At 46.4% G+C, this 17,003-nt stretch overlaps 1 protein-coding gene across 3 annotated transcripts in view; it reads right to left on the reverse strand.

Annotated features, from left to right (window-relative positions):
* TENM4 (teneurin transmembrane protein 4) overlaps positions 1-17,003 on the reverse strand; it is a 360,992-nt gene that overhangs the window by 21,243 nt on the left and 322,746 nt on the right. For all 3 annotated transcript variants that reach the window (XM_059822505.1, XM_059822500.1, XM_059822492.1), the window contains 2 exons: positions 8,413-8,585; positions 4,305-4,540 (listed from right to left, as the gene is read on the reverse strand). In XM_059822505.1, the coding sequence (XP_059678488.1) occupies positions 4,305-4,540; positions 8,413-8,585 (409 nt within the window). The remainder of the gene's footprint in view (positions 1-4,304; positions 4,541-8,412; positions 8,586-17,003) is intronic.

Below are 17,003 nucleotides of genomic sequence, written 5' to 3' on the forward strand. Positions count from 1 at the left end.
AGCTCTTCCAGGGCTGAGACAGTAATCCAGGCTGAAAGTGGCCTCCCGGATTTGTACGCCAGCAGCAGTGCCGTTCACCGTGCTGGAAGGACCAAATAACAGGTCCCAGGATAGCTCTTAAACTCAGTCCAAATCTCTGCATCCCATTACTGGTGCCCTAAGTCATTCCACCCTCCCCACGCTCTGGCAAGCAATTTCCACGAGACTAGTTGGAACCAGTCTCCCTTTTCACGATTTTTTTTTTTATTTGTTTTCTACTGGGTTCTCGTGTAATGTCTCTTCACTTTGAGAAGTGCTGCAGTGACAACAGCCACCCCTCAAGGTGACGGGCAAAGTGAACCCTACTCTGCCAGATAGCCTCTGAACAGGGCCTAAATCTTTTTCATCCTTGTTCAAGGGCATGCCTTGAATAGAAGTGAATTTTCTGCAGGAGAACTGACAGGGCTGCAGGCTTCAGTCCAATAACTGTGTTTTATGGTGAGCAGCTCAATAAGGTGCCATCCCGGAGTCCTTATCCTGGAATGGGGTCTGAAAAGCTCCTGCAAAAAGCTTTTGCCCCTCAGAGCATTTGACAAGGCTTGTGAACAGCACAGGATTGAGACAGGGTAAACTTAAATCCACAGTGTATTTGATGTCTCCTCTATAATGTGTGAGAGACTAAATTTAATATTCAATCCCTTAGTTTGCTCTGGAAAAGCAAGAGGATAAACATGCAACCATCTCTAATTTCTCCAATGCTTCCTATGGAGCTCCTTTAGCTTAAATTATAATTAAACAACATGCATTGATCTCCCTGGGAGCACAAGAGCACAAAAAGGGAAGATTTCTCATGAAAATACTCTGGCAACCTTCAGCAGAGGAGGGCAAACAATACTTCTGCAATGAGAACTCCAGGAGCCAACATCCATGTGATAAATAGCTGCCTACAAAGCAATTTCCCCAGCGAATTGCTAAAACTGTTGGGGTGGCCATATCCAGACCTCAACACCTTGCAGAAATTGTGGAGACGATGCTGGACTGTCCTCATTAGTCAACACACCAGGAATGGTTAGCAGCATATCCTAAGAGACCTAAGGTCACGTTGGTTCTGGGGAGTGCCTGGGACACTAGGTCTTGATGCCACCATTAACCTGCTGCCAAGGTCTTGGGAAAAACAAAGTGACTTACAACAGGAGTTTCCATGGTTAAATAAATAAATAAGCTGAGCCAGCAGGTCTGTCTCTTTTGGCTGTCCTATTTGCTCCACTGTCAGAGATTATTTTACATCCTTCTTTATTGAAAAACTCAACTTTGTTTTTTAAAAAAAAGGAAAAAAAAAGGAAGGAGCTCTTTTCCTTGGAGCAGTGTTTGCCTAACGCTCTCACTGCAGATGGACTTTGTGTTGCTGTTGGCCAGTGATGGGTTGAATTCGTAGCCACAATTTGCAGATATCTCACTGCTGGGTCAGTGGATCAGAGCATCACAACTTTCCATGGAGTGTGTGGGATAGAAGAGACAGGGGCTGCTTTAATGTATTTGTGCTGCTTTACAGCTGCCTGGCCAAGTGCAGAGCCAGGTCAGCATTGATGGGACTGGGAAAAAGGCATCAGGGCTGGCCCCTTTCCCTTCATCCATGCAGAAGTCCCTGCCCTGTGCCTTATCTCTGCAAAAAGAAACAAGTGCATTGTATTATTTCCTAGGGAGGGTCAAGGAGGCAGTGGGTGGAACTGGCCTCGTGCTGGGGGCTGGTTGAGCTCATGGCAACAGGTTGTCAGTCCCCAAGAACACCCTGCAACCATGGGAGGAAGGGCCACAACGCATAAAATGTGGATCCATGCAATGTCAGCAGAAAGGATGCTGGTTTCAGGAGAACTCCCTCTTTTAGAGTGGCCAGATCCTGTTCACCTCGTCTCAAAGGCTTCATGGAGTGATGCTGCAGGCTCTTTGGGCATGCTCTCTCCCCACGGAGCACCACGTCTTTGCTGCTATCTCATGCAAGCAGTTGGGTGAGGGGAGGAGGAAAGTAGTGATTTACTCACATATGGCAGAAAATGATAACATTTCCCAAAATGAACAAAAAAATGTTGAACTTAACTTCCCTAAGCTTCTCCCTTGCCAGGGAAAGCAGCAATTACTGGTATGAGGGAAGAGGAGAACATGACACACTGAATATGTTAAATGCCGGGCAATCCCCAGGGAGGCAATTAGCACCTTGCAGGTTTATGTCTTCGGGGTGCAGGTGCTGCCATGCAGGTACAGACAGGCAGCTTAAAACATCTTGTACACCCTCAGCTACTTTGAACCCCTGAACAGAGCCATAACTGAGTCTTTCAACCATGTAAGATGCTCTTCTGCTTCACTAGAAGGGTCCCGATAGGCTCAAAATGTGAATAAATGCTGGCAGATTTATAGGGACACAAGTAACCAGCCTGAAAACTCATTTTGCAAGTGTTTTTCCAATTGCGGTACAACATAAAACGAAGACACGTTCTGCGTTTGAATCTACTGTGAAAATTTTGGAAGATAAAACTGACACGGGCAGCTGAGCTGCGGCTAAATGAGTGGAAACTGCTTTGAACACCAAATAGCTGTGACACAGCTGCAGATTTCAGAAGGCTCTCTCCTTTCAGAAAAAGACCTGTCTGATAATTTTGTTGAATATTAAAAAAAATAAAATAAAAACCCCAAGACTAAACCAAACAAGAAGGGTGATGCCAACTGATCTGCAGATATACAGCGGTTCCCCTGAAGGAGCAGCTTCAGCTTTCACTACTGTTTGCATTTTTTCTCCTGATAACAAAATACGAGGCTATCGACGCAAGGGGAAAAGAGACAAGGCTGGGTTGGGGAGGGGGAAGAGCAATACTTGACAAGTGTGAGCGTGGGGGGACGGGAGAAATCACACCAAGGTGGCAGGGGTCACGCTGCAGGGAATAGGGAGAGGTGAAGAGCAAGGACTGGGAAACACATATCCTGAAACCAGAGCATTAATATTTACTGCAAAGCTTAAGTGTGAATAAATAGCTGCAGTCCTTTTGCTGTGGTGGCATTACACAGCACTAAGCATTTTTCTCAAAGGGTCTGAATTTGCCAGGTGCTGAGCAGCTTCCCAGGAATCGCTCATCAGCCCGTGACTCTGAGACTAGCAAGGTACAGGGTGATTGCCCAGGACTTGCTATTACAAGTTACCAGCCTTGCCAGCAGTTAGCAGAGGAATTACAGGCTTATTGGGCAAGATCTTTAAACAGCCCTGACAAGTCTGCGGTGCATTGTGCGGAACAATGTTTTCAAAATACATCAGTCTCAAGCACAGAAAGGACCATACGCTCCTGGAGGAGAAAGTACCATCAGGCTGGAGCTGTTTATAACACTTTGCTGTGGGGAACAATGGCAATTGTGATGCAATGCCCTGCGAGCCCAGCCCTTCAACGAGTTCAACAGATCAGCAATTTTCAGGCATCTAGAGATTTTTCTGAGGCTGCCCCTTGAACAATAATCATAGAATCATAGAATGGTTTGGGGTGGAAGGGACTTTTAAAAATTATCTAAGTCCAACCCCCCTGCCATGGGCAGGGACACCTTCCACTAGACCAGGTTGCTCAAAGCCCCGTCCAACCTGGCCTTGAACACTTCCACAGAGGGGGCATCCACAGCTTCTCTGGGCAACCTGTTCCAGTGCCTCACCACCCTCATAGTGAAGAATTTCTTCCGTATATCTAATCTAAATCTACCCTCTTTCAGCTTAAAGCCATTACCCCTTGTCCTATCACTACATGCCCTTGTAAAAAGTCCCTCTCCAGCTTTCTGGTAGGCCCCCTTTAAGTACTGGAGGGCTGCTATAAGATCTCCCTGGAGCCTTCTCTTCTCTTGGCTAAACAACCAAACTCTCTCAGCCTGTCCTCATACGCTTAGAAAGCTTTTGGTGCTCGAGTCTGTTACTGCCAGCAGCACAGGTAGAAAATACCCATACTAACTGGTGCAGTATTTTATAGTTATGATCGTCCCTTGTGTGCTTAAACAGCCTGGCATGACGGTTAAACCTGCGGTGTCTGATGGGAGGTCATGCATTCCCAGTGATGCAGAGGACTTGTAAGCAAATAAGCAATACTACCTGTGACAGCTACGAGAACGTCAGCACGTAAGGAGACATAGGGATATATTCAAGTCATAAAGGTTGTGTCACTGAGGATGAACAGCTAGTTCTCTGTCCCGCAGCCTTATCCCTATTGCAGACAATACAAATCAGCCCTGTCCCTCTCTGTCATGAGACTGGGGATTGATGAGGTGGGAACTGGGATTCAAAACCGCTCGTGCTTCTCACTTACCCTCAGCCGACGTCCAAAGACGGTGACCTGCCCTCTCGCCTGCTCCTTCCTCTGCCTCCACTCCACGAGATTGAGGCCGTTGTCGATGGGCAGAGTGACATTCCTCTTCCCCACCGTGGGGTTGACGGTGCCGGCCAGAAGATGTGGCTCGGTTTGCAGGGCCACCTCCATGCCATTAGCGAGCATCAGTCTGAGAGAGCCATCAGCACCGATGTAGTAGCTGTTTCGGACTTGGTCTGAAGACAGAAAAGAGTTCTTTTCAAACCCGGTGATACAGCTCCACCTTTTCATTTACTCCCTCACCCAGGCTTCATCAGCATTTCTGATGGTTGTAACCAAATGCACTGTCACTCACCTGTCCCACTCACAGTGAGAAAAACATTGGTTTTATCAGTGAAAGTAAAGATGGACAATCCTTTTGTCATTCTGATGAGGTTCTGCACCTCAAATTCTTGCAGAAAAGCCTTACACAGGTTAAAAAAGGCACCAGTGGAAAAGCCGTGTAATACCCTAGCAAAGGACGCAGGTTCAAACCTCTTCCTCTAGGCTAAAACACTGGGTGGTGAGATATTTGTTTTAAATCACAGTCTGCCTGAAACCTTTCCATGCTTTTATATCCTAAAGATCCCAGTTTCACTACTATATATGAAAAAGTGGGGCCACCTACTTTCCTCAGCTTATTCACCATCTCACAAGTGACAGGAAATTGCACAGCGAATTAATGCTAACCGGTTCCCCGAACAACAGCCAAACCCTTTCACTTGGGAAAGCTTTCAGGAGGCAACCGAAGTCCTCATGTTTGGAGAGAAAGCAGAGGCACTAAGCTCCCACACATCTCCGTACATCTGGCCTCCGCTAGCTCTTGAAAGATCAGCAGATTTTGAGGCCAGGATTTGGAAGTTCAGGAGTGGCAGAGAAGAACAATGTCTCTTCCACATCCTTCAGGAATTGGGCACGCTGAAAGCCCATCCTTTGATTCTCCAGCTGGCATTTTGCTCTGCAGAGAGGAGCTCACGAAGGGTAAGAAAGCATGTGTCTTGCTCAGTGCAGAATGGCTTTAAAAGCACATTATACAAAGACTGCTTTATCTGAAGCTCCTCAAAAGCTGGAAAATATTACAATTTCTGTCTCCCAGGCTGCCATAAATACCTAATTGTGAATAAAAACACCCATTAAAAATTCATGTCAATTGTTTTTCCGTTCTGAGGCAAGTTGGGTTTTGTTCACTAGTTGCTCTGTCATAGCTCAGCAGGAAACGAGGTCACAGCGAAATTATCATCTCTCGTCTGGATGAAACAGATCAGCAAAGAGCACAGTTTGGTATAATTAGGAAAGGAAACCTGACACCAGTTGGTCTTTATTATTGTGAGTCTGATCCTGCTCCTGTTGTAGCCAGCTGGAGTCTTGCCACACTGATCTCAGCAGGACCACAACTCAACTTACTGTACACAGCAGTGGTGGCGTGAAACTGCTGTGGCACTGGATTTTGCCACTATAAACATACAGCCGTGATCCGCAGTATAGATCCAAGTATTTTAGCTGGACCACTGAGTACTTAAGTTGATGGTCTTTTGACATAGACTCCAGTACGATCAAACCCACTCCACGCTTGATTCTGCAAATGGAGAGAAGGGGGGCAGTCAGCTGGCTGTCATGCTTTTGTTCTTAGATGCTTGGGTTGGTGAGAAAGTGGTAGGAGGTGCGCTTTAAATCAAATCAGTGAAATATCTCTGCACAGCTAATATATTCCTCTCTCCTTCATCCTTCACGAGGAAGCAGGTCTTGAAGGTCTCCGTAAAATTCACTGGACATGTGATGTTCCCTTCGTGTCACACAAGCACCGCAGAGGGGTTATGGTACATTGTCACCAGCAGTGTGGTACAGTGCGGGGAATGTAAATCCTCCACTTTAAACATTTTCCCAAGAGAAGACTCTTCCCTGGCTTTGGAAGGCATTTCTCAAGGGCTACATGAAATCCATGGGCCATTGGATGCTGTATTTTATGCTGCTTTGGCTCTAGGGCACTAGTGACCTATTTTGGCCTTGAACAAATGCTCACTTTGTCATTAATCCGGAGGATAAAATCCCACAGAAGTCCTGAGGTGCCTGTTTAGCTGTATAGGCTCCTAAATCCATCCTACAGGAATCTGTAACCTTCTGAAGATGCCTTCTCAGACTTCACCTGTTCACAGTGTGATCCAGGTTTCTTGAAAGGTTCACCAAGGATTTGTGAAAGCTGGCCAGAGCTGTGAGTCCAGAAGGAAAATGCATGAGCACCTTTCATGCAAAGGGTATCTGCAACATGTATTTTCCCTGGAGAACAACGGAGCAAGCAAGACACTCACAGATCTTGAGAACGGTTCCAGCTCCATCCGCTGGAGATGCACTTGGAAGGCAACTTCATTTCAGCTGTGCTCAGTACATCGCTGGGCAATTCCAGTGGCACTTGTTTCAGTTTCTACAGTGCTGCCGTGAACAAACAGCTACCTCAGTTTGGGAATTCACAGTCCCTAGCACCTGTGGAAAAGCCACCCTCAGCAGGATGCAGGCCACCTCTGCTGCAATGTTATCCAGATCTTCATTTTAAGATAAGTGAGTTTCTTCAGATCCAAGCAGTTTTGTAATTTTATACTTCTGAAGATGGTTAAACTCTTTGCAATACTGCGTGTCCTAATGGCAAGAGTGCCCCTATGCTGGAGGGCAGTACAATGAGATAATTGACCGTGGCACCATTATGTAACTGTGCCTTCAGCTCTGGGTGTATAAATCACATCACCGTCAATTATCTCACTAAAGGGCCCCCACAGCGGGCTCTATTGCTTAATTAGGCTCTTGAGGTAAAGCCAGCCTCGTGTCTGTGCAGTTGCCAGACGTCTTAATGTGAGTGGATGCGATGGGGCGGGGTGGGTTGGATCTGCTTTGCAGGCTGAAGTAAAGAATAAGAAAGTCACTGTGTTCCCCTGCGGGAATAGTGAGTACAGCTTGAAGGGGCTGGCATCCTCTCAGCCATCCCCTCCAGAGGCAGGAAAGGCGGTGCTCAGGCATAGCAGGCACTTTCTTTAAGGAAAGCTCGCTGTTATTATAGGGAGGGGAAGGAAAATGTGTGTCCCAGAGATGTGGGAACAAATGTGACTCTGGAACATGTTGGTCTCACTTGGAGAACTTTGTTCCTCATAAGGGGAAACGATGTTTGACACCCCGTTGCCATCAGGCACAGACTGTGAGTGAATGAGAGCTGGTGAGTGAAAAAAGCAAAGAGTCTGATGGTCCTTTTCCTTTCTCCAAGCCCCAGGGAACAGGAGTGATGGCTCACCCTGATACTAAGGAGGCTTCAGCCGCCAGAACTTGGAGATCCAGGTTGGCATGGTTTGTGCACTACAACTTCTGTGCCTACAAGTATGTCAGCACAGTGCTCCCCTGCTATTTATTCCTCTTTTCTTTCCCACTTCATCACCTTTTCCTCCACCTCATCAATCCTCCACTTCCCCACCTTACCATCACACACCGGCAGAACTGTGCTCATTTCCAACAGCCACAAACGGGTCTCACCAGTCCTACCCTGGCTGCCCACCTCTCCATCCTCCTTTGTGCCTCTCCACACCAGCCCTTTAGCTCAAACACAGACCTTTTGGGGACAGGGATGGTCATTTCTCGGGATGCTGCCTTGTGAATGTTTGAACAGCCAGCGAACAAAAAATCAGAGAGATCTCCAGCAACCAGCTGGAAGCCTGTTCCAGGAGAGTAACTGTTAAGTTAGAAGCCATTAAGAGAACGAAGCAAAGGGGTCGGCTGGAAGCGCAGCTAGATTTATGCAACCCTTTTTGTTATAACAATAATGGTAATGATGATGGAGGACTGCACTGCGTAAGGGCTGCACGGCAAGGGGACTGGCTGAGAATGAAGCAGAATACAGCTGCAGTGCAACCACAACACTAGGGAATGTGGCTAAGTAGGTGTGAGTGTGCATCTGTACCAGCACGTGGGGAGCTCTGGGGCGCTGAGGATGCAGGTGATTTTTGGTGCTGGGATTATCAAGACGATGCCTGTTTCCTGATGGATAATCCATTGTGTGCAGCTTGGCTGGGAGAGGGAAAGCGGCCCAACTCACCTTGGAGCAGGGTGTAGAAGGCTCCTGATGCCGACAAATTGGTTGTTATTGTAACATCATCCTTGCTGGAGGTTTCCACCTGGACGTGCACGGAGCTGTCGGTATCGCTGCGGAAGCTGCTCACTTGGCCAGTCGGGAAGGTCACATTGGTCAGGCGCCCAAAGCTGTCGTACCTGAAATGGAGGATGGAGTGAAGTCAACAGCATCAACAAAGGAGTGGGATACAGGAATCATCCTATAAAGCAGAGACCCAGTCTTGAAGTCATCACCCAGATTTTTCCCAGAGAAAAACGCATTGTCAGTCTGTCAGACTGTCTTGACTTTTTTGGCTTCATGAGAAGAAAATCACAGCTTTTAGCTGAAGAAAATCAAGCAAAGAACAGAAAATGACTAAATAAGTATTAGCCTGTATTTTAACAACATTTTTCCGATACTTATCACCTGCACTATGCTCCTTGTTTACAACAGAGTAACTTTATTTCCCATCCACTGTGCTGTGACTTACGGAAAGCACTGGCCCATGCATCCCGTCTAGCAGAACTAAGAGTTTCTGAAGGCCACCAACTGTTTTGTCTGCTTGTGTCCTGAGCTCTTCAGCATTTTTTTTCTTTTTTTTTTTTTTTTTTTTCTGTCTTATTTGAAAAGCTAATGTTAAGGTAGCAGCAAGGACCTGCCAGATTGGCCACATCAGGTGGAGAACTGTCCTCTGTGAACATGGTCTAGAGCCTTGCGCAGAGCTGAGACCCCTGTGTCTATCTTTTACTGTTTCTAGGACCATCTGGAAGGACTGATTTGAAAGTGTACAAAAGCAGTTCAGTTTTCACCCCAACTGAGTCCTTGACTTTTCCAGTGAGTGAGTCAACATAAGCACCATCTGGGAAGGTTTCTGTGATGTGGACACCTGTGTACCAGGACCCAGACGAAATAAGCTACATACATGCAGGTCCCACAGCAGTTAACAAGCTGGGGGTTATTTTTCAATAAAAAGGAGAAGCAGACACCTGTGCCTAGAGGCCTCCTGAGTTGATGGAGCAAACACACCGTCCTGCCTCCCATTTGTGGCGTTGCAAAAAGGGTGCCCTCAGGTCACAGACTGAGCTAAGAGCAGAGGGTTAGCGAGAGACTTTTGCGGTGAGGCTACTGTAGACTGAAATGGAGAGCAGCAGGAAGCTCTACTGGCTTAGCTCTGGAGGGCTGTTGGACCTTCTGATGAGATGGACCTCCAGGGAAGGGTTATTTAACTAGTCAGGGAGAAATGGTAGAAAAATTCCAGCAAAAGCAATCAGTGATAATCACAGAATCACTAAGGTTGGAAAAGACCTGTAAGATCATCAAGTCCAACCATCAACCCAACACCACCATGCCCACTAAACCATGTCCCACAATGCCTCGTCCACATGTTCCTTGAACACCTCCAGTGATGGTGACTCCACCACCTCCCTGGGCAGCCTGTTCCAGTGTCTCACCACTCTCTCAGTAAAGAAGTTTTTCCTAATATCCAGCCTGAACCTCCCCTGGCGCAACTTGAGGCCATTTCCTCTCGTTCTATCATGAGTCACGTGGGAGAAGAGACCAACAATGTTTGACTTTTTTCAAGTCCTGCCCACATATCATTTAAGAATGATATATATGATATATGAGAAGGTCATATCAGGAAAACATACCACTTGGGGATGGAAAGCGAATGGTGTGTGAGCAGAGAGGACTCGTTCTCCTGCAATACCCAGTGGTCAACCTTTGATGGAGCACAGTGTCCAGTGAAGGGCACCGTTCCTCAGAGTGATAAAGTAATGTAAGTGATATGTTAAGGATAACAAGCTTAGAAAACATGACCTAAGAGGCAAAGCCAAAAGAAATGAGCTGATTTAGAAGAGAGGAAGCAAGGAAGTGGGAAGATGCCACCCTGACCACGGTTGTCTGAAGAGAATTATAATTAGTTGTTCGTCATGTCTACTGAGGATGTGACAAAAAGTAATCAGCTTGAATGGAAACAAGGAAGATTCAGGACAGAAGCTGGAGAACATTTTCCACGCCCATGGTTGCTCCAAGAAGAGGAACAGATGGAGCGCTGGAAACCCCATTGCCCAATGCTTTTAAGAATAAGTGACAGAAATGTGTTAGAGAACTCTGGATGCAGTTGATCAGACCTTGGAGGGAGCAGATGGTTGAGGAGCTCTTGATCCTCCTCTTCAGGATTACTCTGAGCTTGGGAATAAAACAACAGACCTCATCTAGTATCACACACCCCCCCCCCCCAAACAAACAAAAAGAAAAGAAAAGTAAAGAAAAGAAAATAAAAAGTACTCTTGAACTGCAACCCATGAGAGACCCAGGAGCAGCCATTGGACTGGCTCTGCACTATACAGAAAAAGAAATTAATCTCCTCTTCTACTCTCTTTTTTCCAGATTTGTACACAGTGCTGGTACTTCACATTTGACAATACACCGGCAGTGACTTAGCATGAGGAAGGGCTGGTTGAAAAGGTGTTTTTTGCCCAAGTTTAATATTTAGTGTAGAGTGACTAAATGGGTGAGCTCATTGCAAGTCTCTCCAGCCCCTGGGTTTGGAGGCACCATCACGTGAGGCTTTTCTTGCCCACTGGGCAGAGGGGAAGGTAGGAAGGTATAAGAAAGCGTTTGGCCCTCCACAGTGTCAGCCTATCAGTCATGGGATTATCCACGCATGGAGGACGGAGCAGCCTTGCCCTCTCCCTCCAAGATCTTGGCGATCAATCAGCCACTTGTGAAATGGAAAAGAAAGAAAAAAAAGAAAAAAGAGATGAATTCAGGACTGCATTGCAGGAGTTTGGCAGAGACCAGTTAAAGCTTTTCCAAGCAGCTAGCAGCGCACAGCTTGGATCTAAACTGAATCTCCTCGCAAGAGCCACCACTAAAGTGCTCTCAGTATCAAACGTTTTGCTCCATGTTTGTGGCCGTTCTGTTTGCAATGAGACGGTAAGCGTTTTGACTGTGCTTTCTGCACAATCATCTGCACATCTCCTCCTAAAAGAGTATGTGAGTCTTAAACTGAAAAGGTCACAGGCAATATCTTTAGCCCATCTGCTGAGACAGAATCACACAGAATCAGTACGGTTGGAAAAGACCTGTAAGATCATCGAGTCCAACCTGGGGGGGGGAAAAAAAAAAAAAAAAAAAGGGAAAAAAAAAAAAAAAAAACCACAACCACAAAACCCACGCCACACAACAACAATAACAAGCCACAACCCACCCAACACCACACAGCACCATGTCCATCAAGCTACATCCCACAATGCCACATCCACACGCTCCTTGAATACCTCCAGGGAGGGTGACTCTACCACCTCCCTGGGCAGCCTATTCCAGTGTTTCACCACTCTCTCAGTGAAGAACTTTTTCCTAATATCCAGCCTGAACCTCCCCTGGCGCAACTTGAGGCCATTTCCTCTAGTCCTGTCACTCGTCACTTGGGAGAAGAGACCAACACCCACCTCTCTGCAACCCCCTTTCAGGTAGTTGTAGAGAGCGATAAGGTCTCCCCTCAGCCTCCTCTTCTCCAGGCTAAACAACCCCAGCTCCCTCAGCCGCTCCTCATAAGACTTGTGTTCCAGACCCCTCACCAGCTTCGTCGCCCTTCTCTGGACACGCTCCAGCACCTCAATGTCCTTCTTGTAGTGAGGGGCCCAAAACTGAACACAGTATTCGAGGTGCGGCCTCACCAGAGCCGAGTACAGAGGCACGATCACCTCCCTGCTCCTGCTGGCCACACCATTTCTGATACAGGCCAGGATGCCGTTGGCCTTCTTGGCCACCTGGGCACACTGCTGGCTCATCTTCAGCCGGGTGTCGATCAACACCCCCAGGTCCTTTTCTGCAGGGGAACTTTCCAGCCACTCATCCCCAAGCCTGTAGCGTTGCCTGGGGTTGTTGTGACAGGACACAGGGGACACGATTTCGTGTCTACCTTGAGCAGAGAAAACATTGTTATCGCTAAAGGTGTGTTGTGTAACACCCCAAATTCTTTCTACCTTGATATCAATAGTCCTATATATAAACCAGTCTGAACCGTAAGGGTAGACTCAGATCTCAAAGGCTCCGAAATTTAAGGAAGATGGATCTGAATTTAACACCTCTGACTTGTGGTATTAGCAACTGTAAGAGATTTATTTATATTGCTCTATTTAAATTTTTAAAAAGGAGCTGCTCCTGAAATTGAGCCTGATTCACCTTCTAAAAATAACGGCACAAATCTAGACGTGCTGCACTGAAGTCTAAGGGGTGAGTTTGGTGTAATACAGGTGTGAGTGTGAAAGGAATCAGGTCTGCGGATTAGAGAAAGAAGGGAAGCAAAAGCCAGGATGGGGGGAGAGAGCTTGTTCATGTGGCAGATGTGGCTGCTGTTTCCTCCAAGCGCTGAGTCAATGTCCTGCGAGTCATATGGTTTATCCTAACTGAACGATGCTCAGCACCATGGTGACAGTCAGCACAAAACCTGTACTCCATGCAAGCCCTACTTACGTGCTACAAAGAAAGCCTCAAAAACCTGTGGTTACTCAGTTTAACAGCCCCAAGCAGCAGCAGACACCCAGCTCCTTAAACACTATTCCTGGACATCCAGCTCCCAGCACCCTCACGAATGGTCCTCCAGCTCTCTGCTGGGCAAATATGCAATATTTGCAAATGTGCCAGTAACCTCTGCCCATGCAAAAGGGGTTAGAATAGCATGAAAAAAGAGCATGAAAGAGTATGATGGTGCCTAGACCTCTGTGCACACATTTTTCTTTTTAAGTCAGAATTAATAAATACAATATGCGTAATTTACAGAGTTACATTTTTACAGCTGTAGAAAACTCACGCTACAGGGGAGAAGTTCACCAAGAGCAAGGACTTCCATTTGGGACTTTGGGTCCTGAGAAGCAAGGCTTGTTTTGAGCCAGAACAGTCTGGAATGGTGTGCTGGAGTTGCTTTAAGATGTCTGCACGTGTACATTAGACTTTTGGCACCTCCTTAGTCACCCCATTAGCCTCCGTCAGAAGTGACCTGGACCATCTGTGTTTTCTGCATTTGCAAAAGCTGCTGCTCCTCCGTCCAGGAGCGAGGCAGGGACCTTCCAAGCACTCACTGTGGGGGTGACAGCTCACCTATTTGCAGCTGCAAGGAGGTCATGCCTTACAAAGGAAGAAATGCGAGAAGGTTCTACAATTAGACTGTTCCCATTTTTGTTATTATTTTTAATTGGTGGCAGACGAAGTGTAAAACACTCACGTCCAGACAGAAACTCCTTTTAGCACTGTGGTGGTGATGCAAAAGGGGGTGATGGAAGCGAGTTAGCATGGACACACAGAGCACTTTCGTCTTGGCAAGCAGTTCCTTTTCTCTTTTCTGTTTTGCTTAGGACTGGAGCATTTTCTCCTTTTCCCTTGATTTAGATCACACAGCACATACCTGATATCATCTATCACATACCCACAGTCTCCCAGGACACATTAGCTTGAAGGCTTCAACATCCCAAACAGATGATGTGCTTTAAAAAATTAAATGAGTTAAATGAGTCGGTTCCTTCTACCTCTGCTTTCAGCCCTATAAAGGCACTTATAGGGCACATCCTCAGCTGGGAGAGGAAGGCCAAGCGACTGGCTCTTATGTAGCTGCAGGTGCGCCCTGGTATTTGCAGTAAGATAAATCTCTCCTAGTCACTTCGTTTTGCAGCTCAGCTGTATAGGCCTGTTTCCACAGTCTCAGGATTTAGGGGTGGGCCAGTTTTCCTCACAGCCTGAGACTTCTGTGTTCTCCAAATGCTCTGAAAGCACCAGAATTAAAGAAATACTGAAACACAGGAGCGCACACAGCAGCCAATCCGAGCAATGAATTTATCACCTGCTAACACAGCTGCTGCCTCCCATTCAAACCTGCTGCAAAGACTCAGCACTTACAATTACAGTGACAATTATCAGGCCAGCAAAGGAAGCTGTTGCCATCCATTCCCAATTGGAAACATATTTAGCTAAGGTTCAATGCACAGAATTAAAATGGTATTTGGTGCTTATGAGGCCTAATTGTTAGCTTGTAAACATTCAGAGCTTTCATTTATCACATTACCATTGTGTAGAGACCTGGGCCTTGGGAATTACAGAGAGCATCCTAAGTACGTCTATTCAGAAATCAATTCCTTGCCTGAGTCTCTGGGTTTCCTCATTTTAGCTTTTTCACATTTCATCAGCCTTTTAAAACTACAAGTCAAATAGATCAGAAAAAAATCACTATAATAATATTGCATTTAGTGCCAAAGTGTCCTAATGTACTTTGCAAACTATATTTTGCGTGCGATTATACAGACATGCACCCGCCGCCTCTGAACAAGCTTGCCTCTTCTCAATTTTTCAAACAACATTAACCACAACATTAAAAATAAATCTATAACAGAGAAACCGATACTACTCAAATATGTATGAAGGCAAGTCCTCTCCCTAATGACAGAAGGGCAGGTTGCAGCCACTGTCTGCAGAACTTTCTGCCTGCCCAAACGAGAATAGGAAGATCTCTCTCTCTCTCTAGCTTTTATGACACCCATAATTCCCTTGGTTCTCAACTAAATTCTGACACCAGGCATTTGTTTCAGGCCAGGCCAATGGCTCTGAACATGATCTCACAACGCAGTGAGAGTACTGGAGAAGTACTATTTTATCATGGCACTTACCAGAGTTTCACTGTAACTTCTTCAGAGGAACAATGATGAGAATCTAGTTATTTTATCATGAAGAAATTGTGGAGCAAAGAAATCTTGCTAAAAGAGGAGGGAGAGTAAAAGCCAAAGGTGTTTCTCACACTCCCGTCTGCTGCAGGAGCAGAAAGAGACCCTCACTTGAACTACTCTAAACCAAGGATGCCACCAAATTCCATAAAACTCAGTGTATGACCTGAGATATCATCAGGTGATAAAGGGATGTTATTAATGCGGTAAGCCAGCTTTTGTCTGATTCAAGAGGTGGCTGCTCCTCTAAAGGTAATAAGTGTTATTTATCTCTCTTTTTCACTAAGAGAGAAAAAATTGCAAAGCCTTTACGCCAACGACAAGGCAGACTGAGTCTGCATCTCACTGTGGGGTAGATGCTGACCACGATGCCCAGTTCTGGTACCCCAGTCGCCCAGACCAGGACATCGGCTGGGGCACCAAACACTGCTGGTGCTGGGCTGGGACCTCTGCTGAGTCCTGGGGGTCGTTGGGAAGCCATCCAAGGTCCTCCTGCATGCTCAGTCCAGCTGGCTCCTACCTTCCACCCATTACAGTGTGCGAGGTTTGGCAGAGTTTGGTTCTGTGTAAAACAGCTTCCTACGTTACAGGTCAAAGACCCCCTTACCGCCCATCTGAAGGTCTGGCTCTACAAGACCCTTTGCCCTCCAGGCAGCTGTGAGCCACTTCTTGGGCAGTCCGTGAAAAGGTTTTGAATTTCTGGGTTTGGCTGCAGTGATGTGTAAGTATTTCATTCTGTACGGGAGGATGTGACCTTTGAAACTAATTGGGCACACAAAGGACTTAAGCGAAAGGGCCTCATCTGGGCTAAATAATGCATAGAAGGTTTGACTTTGGCTCAGAGGGAAATCAAATTAACATACAGTGATACCATCTCAATGAGCTAATCAAGATAATTGCCATATTCTTGATTTAAACAAATACATTAATAAGAATTTCTGGATTCTGAAGTAGATAAACAGCAACTGCTAAGAAACTTTGTAAAGGCTGGTAGCAATTTTTTTAGGTCAAGTGAAAAAGCAGCAACAACAAAGAAGCAAATAGTCACACAGCATCCTTTGTCTTTGACTTGAGGAGTTGAACAACAAGAAGCCGTTCCCCTGGCAGAGTTTCCAGATCAACTTCCTTTGCTGCTGATTATCACTGTCACAGGTTCAATGGGAAGGAAAGTCTTTAATCCAGTTACTGGACAAGCTGAGCTGCATTGCATTAATTGGCAGCGAATGTCAAGCCCTCTGCAGAGTCATAGAAGGTCTATATAATGCTAAAACCCTCAAAGAAGTCCTGGATAGGCCTTTGGGGGACAGGCTAATTACTGCAGGGAGTTAAGTTTCACTCTCAAAGGAAAAGGAAACTGCACAGCATTATATACTGAACCGTACTCAGTGCTAAACCCAATAAAGCAGGATTGTTATAGCAGGCTTTGGTGTAGGATGTGTGAAAGGAAGAGCTGTAAGTGCTGTGAGCACGTCTGCCACCGCCTGAAGACAGCACCTGTCTCCTTCCCCCACAGAAATGAAGAGCCAACACGCCAGCCCAGCCTGGACCTTGGAGGACCTGGATTCCCTGGTGTGTCCTGGAGACAGACCTCCAGTATTGCGTCAATGTATCCCACCTCCTTCTCTCCTCTCCAGAGTCACACCAGTGTGGTCGTATGTCACAGCCCTTTGCAGCCTTATGATAAAGACCGAGAAATGCCCTGGTAAGACCAACAACTGAACAACAACCAGAGATGCTGGACATGTAGACACGTAGTGTTGCCACTCTTGCAACACCATTGCTCTTTCATATTGGTTGTCTGGTTTATGGTGCTCTGTAGACAGTCAGGTAAAGTTAAATCTTATATGGATGTTCTTCATG

This window comes from Gavia stellata, chromosome 1, assembly GCF_030936135.1.
Source record: "Gavia stellata isolate bGavSte3 chromosome 1, bGavSte3.hap2, whole genome shotgun sequence".
NCBI lineage: Eukaryota > Metazoa > Chordata > Aves > Gaviiformes > Gaviidae > Gavia > Gavia stellata.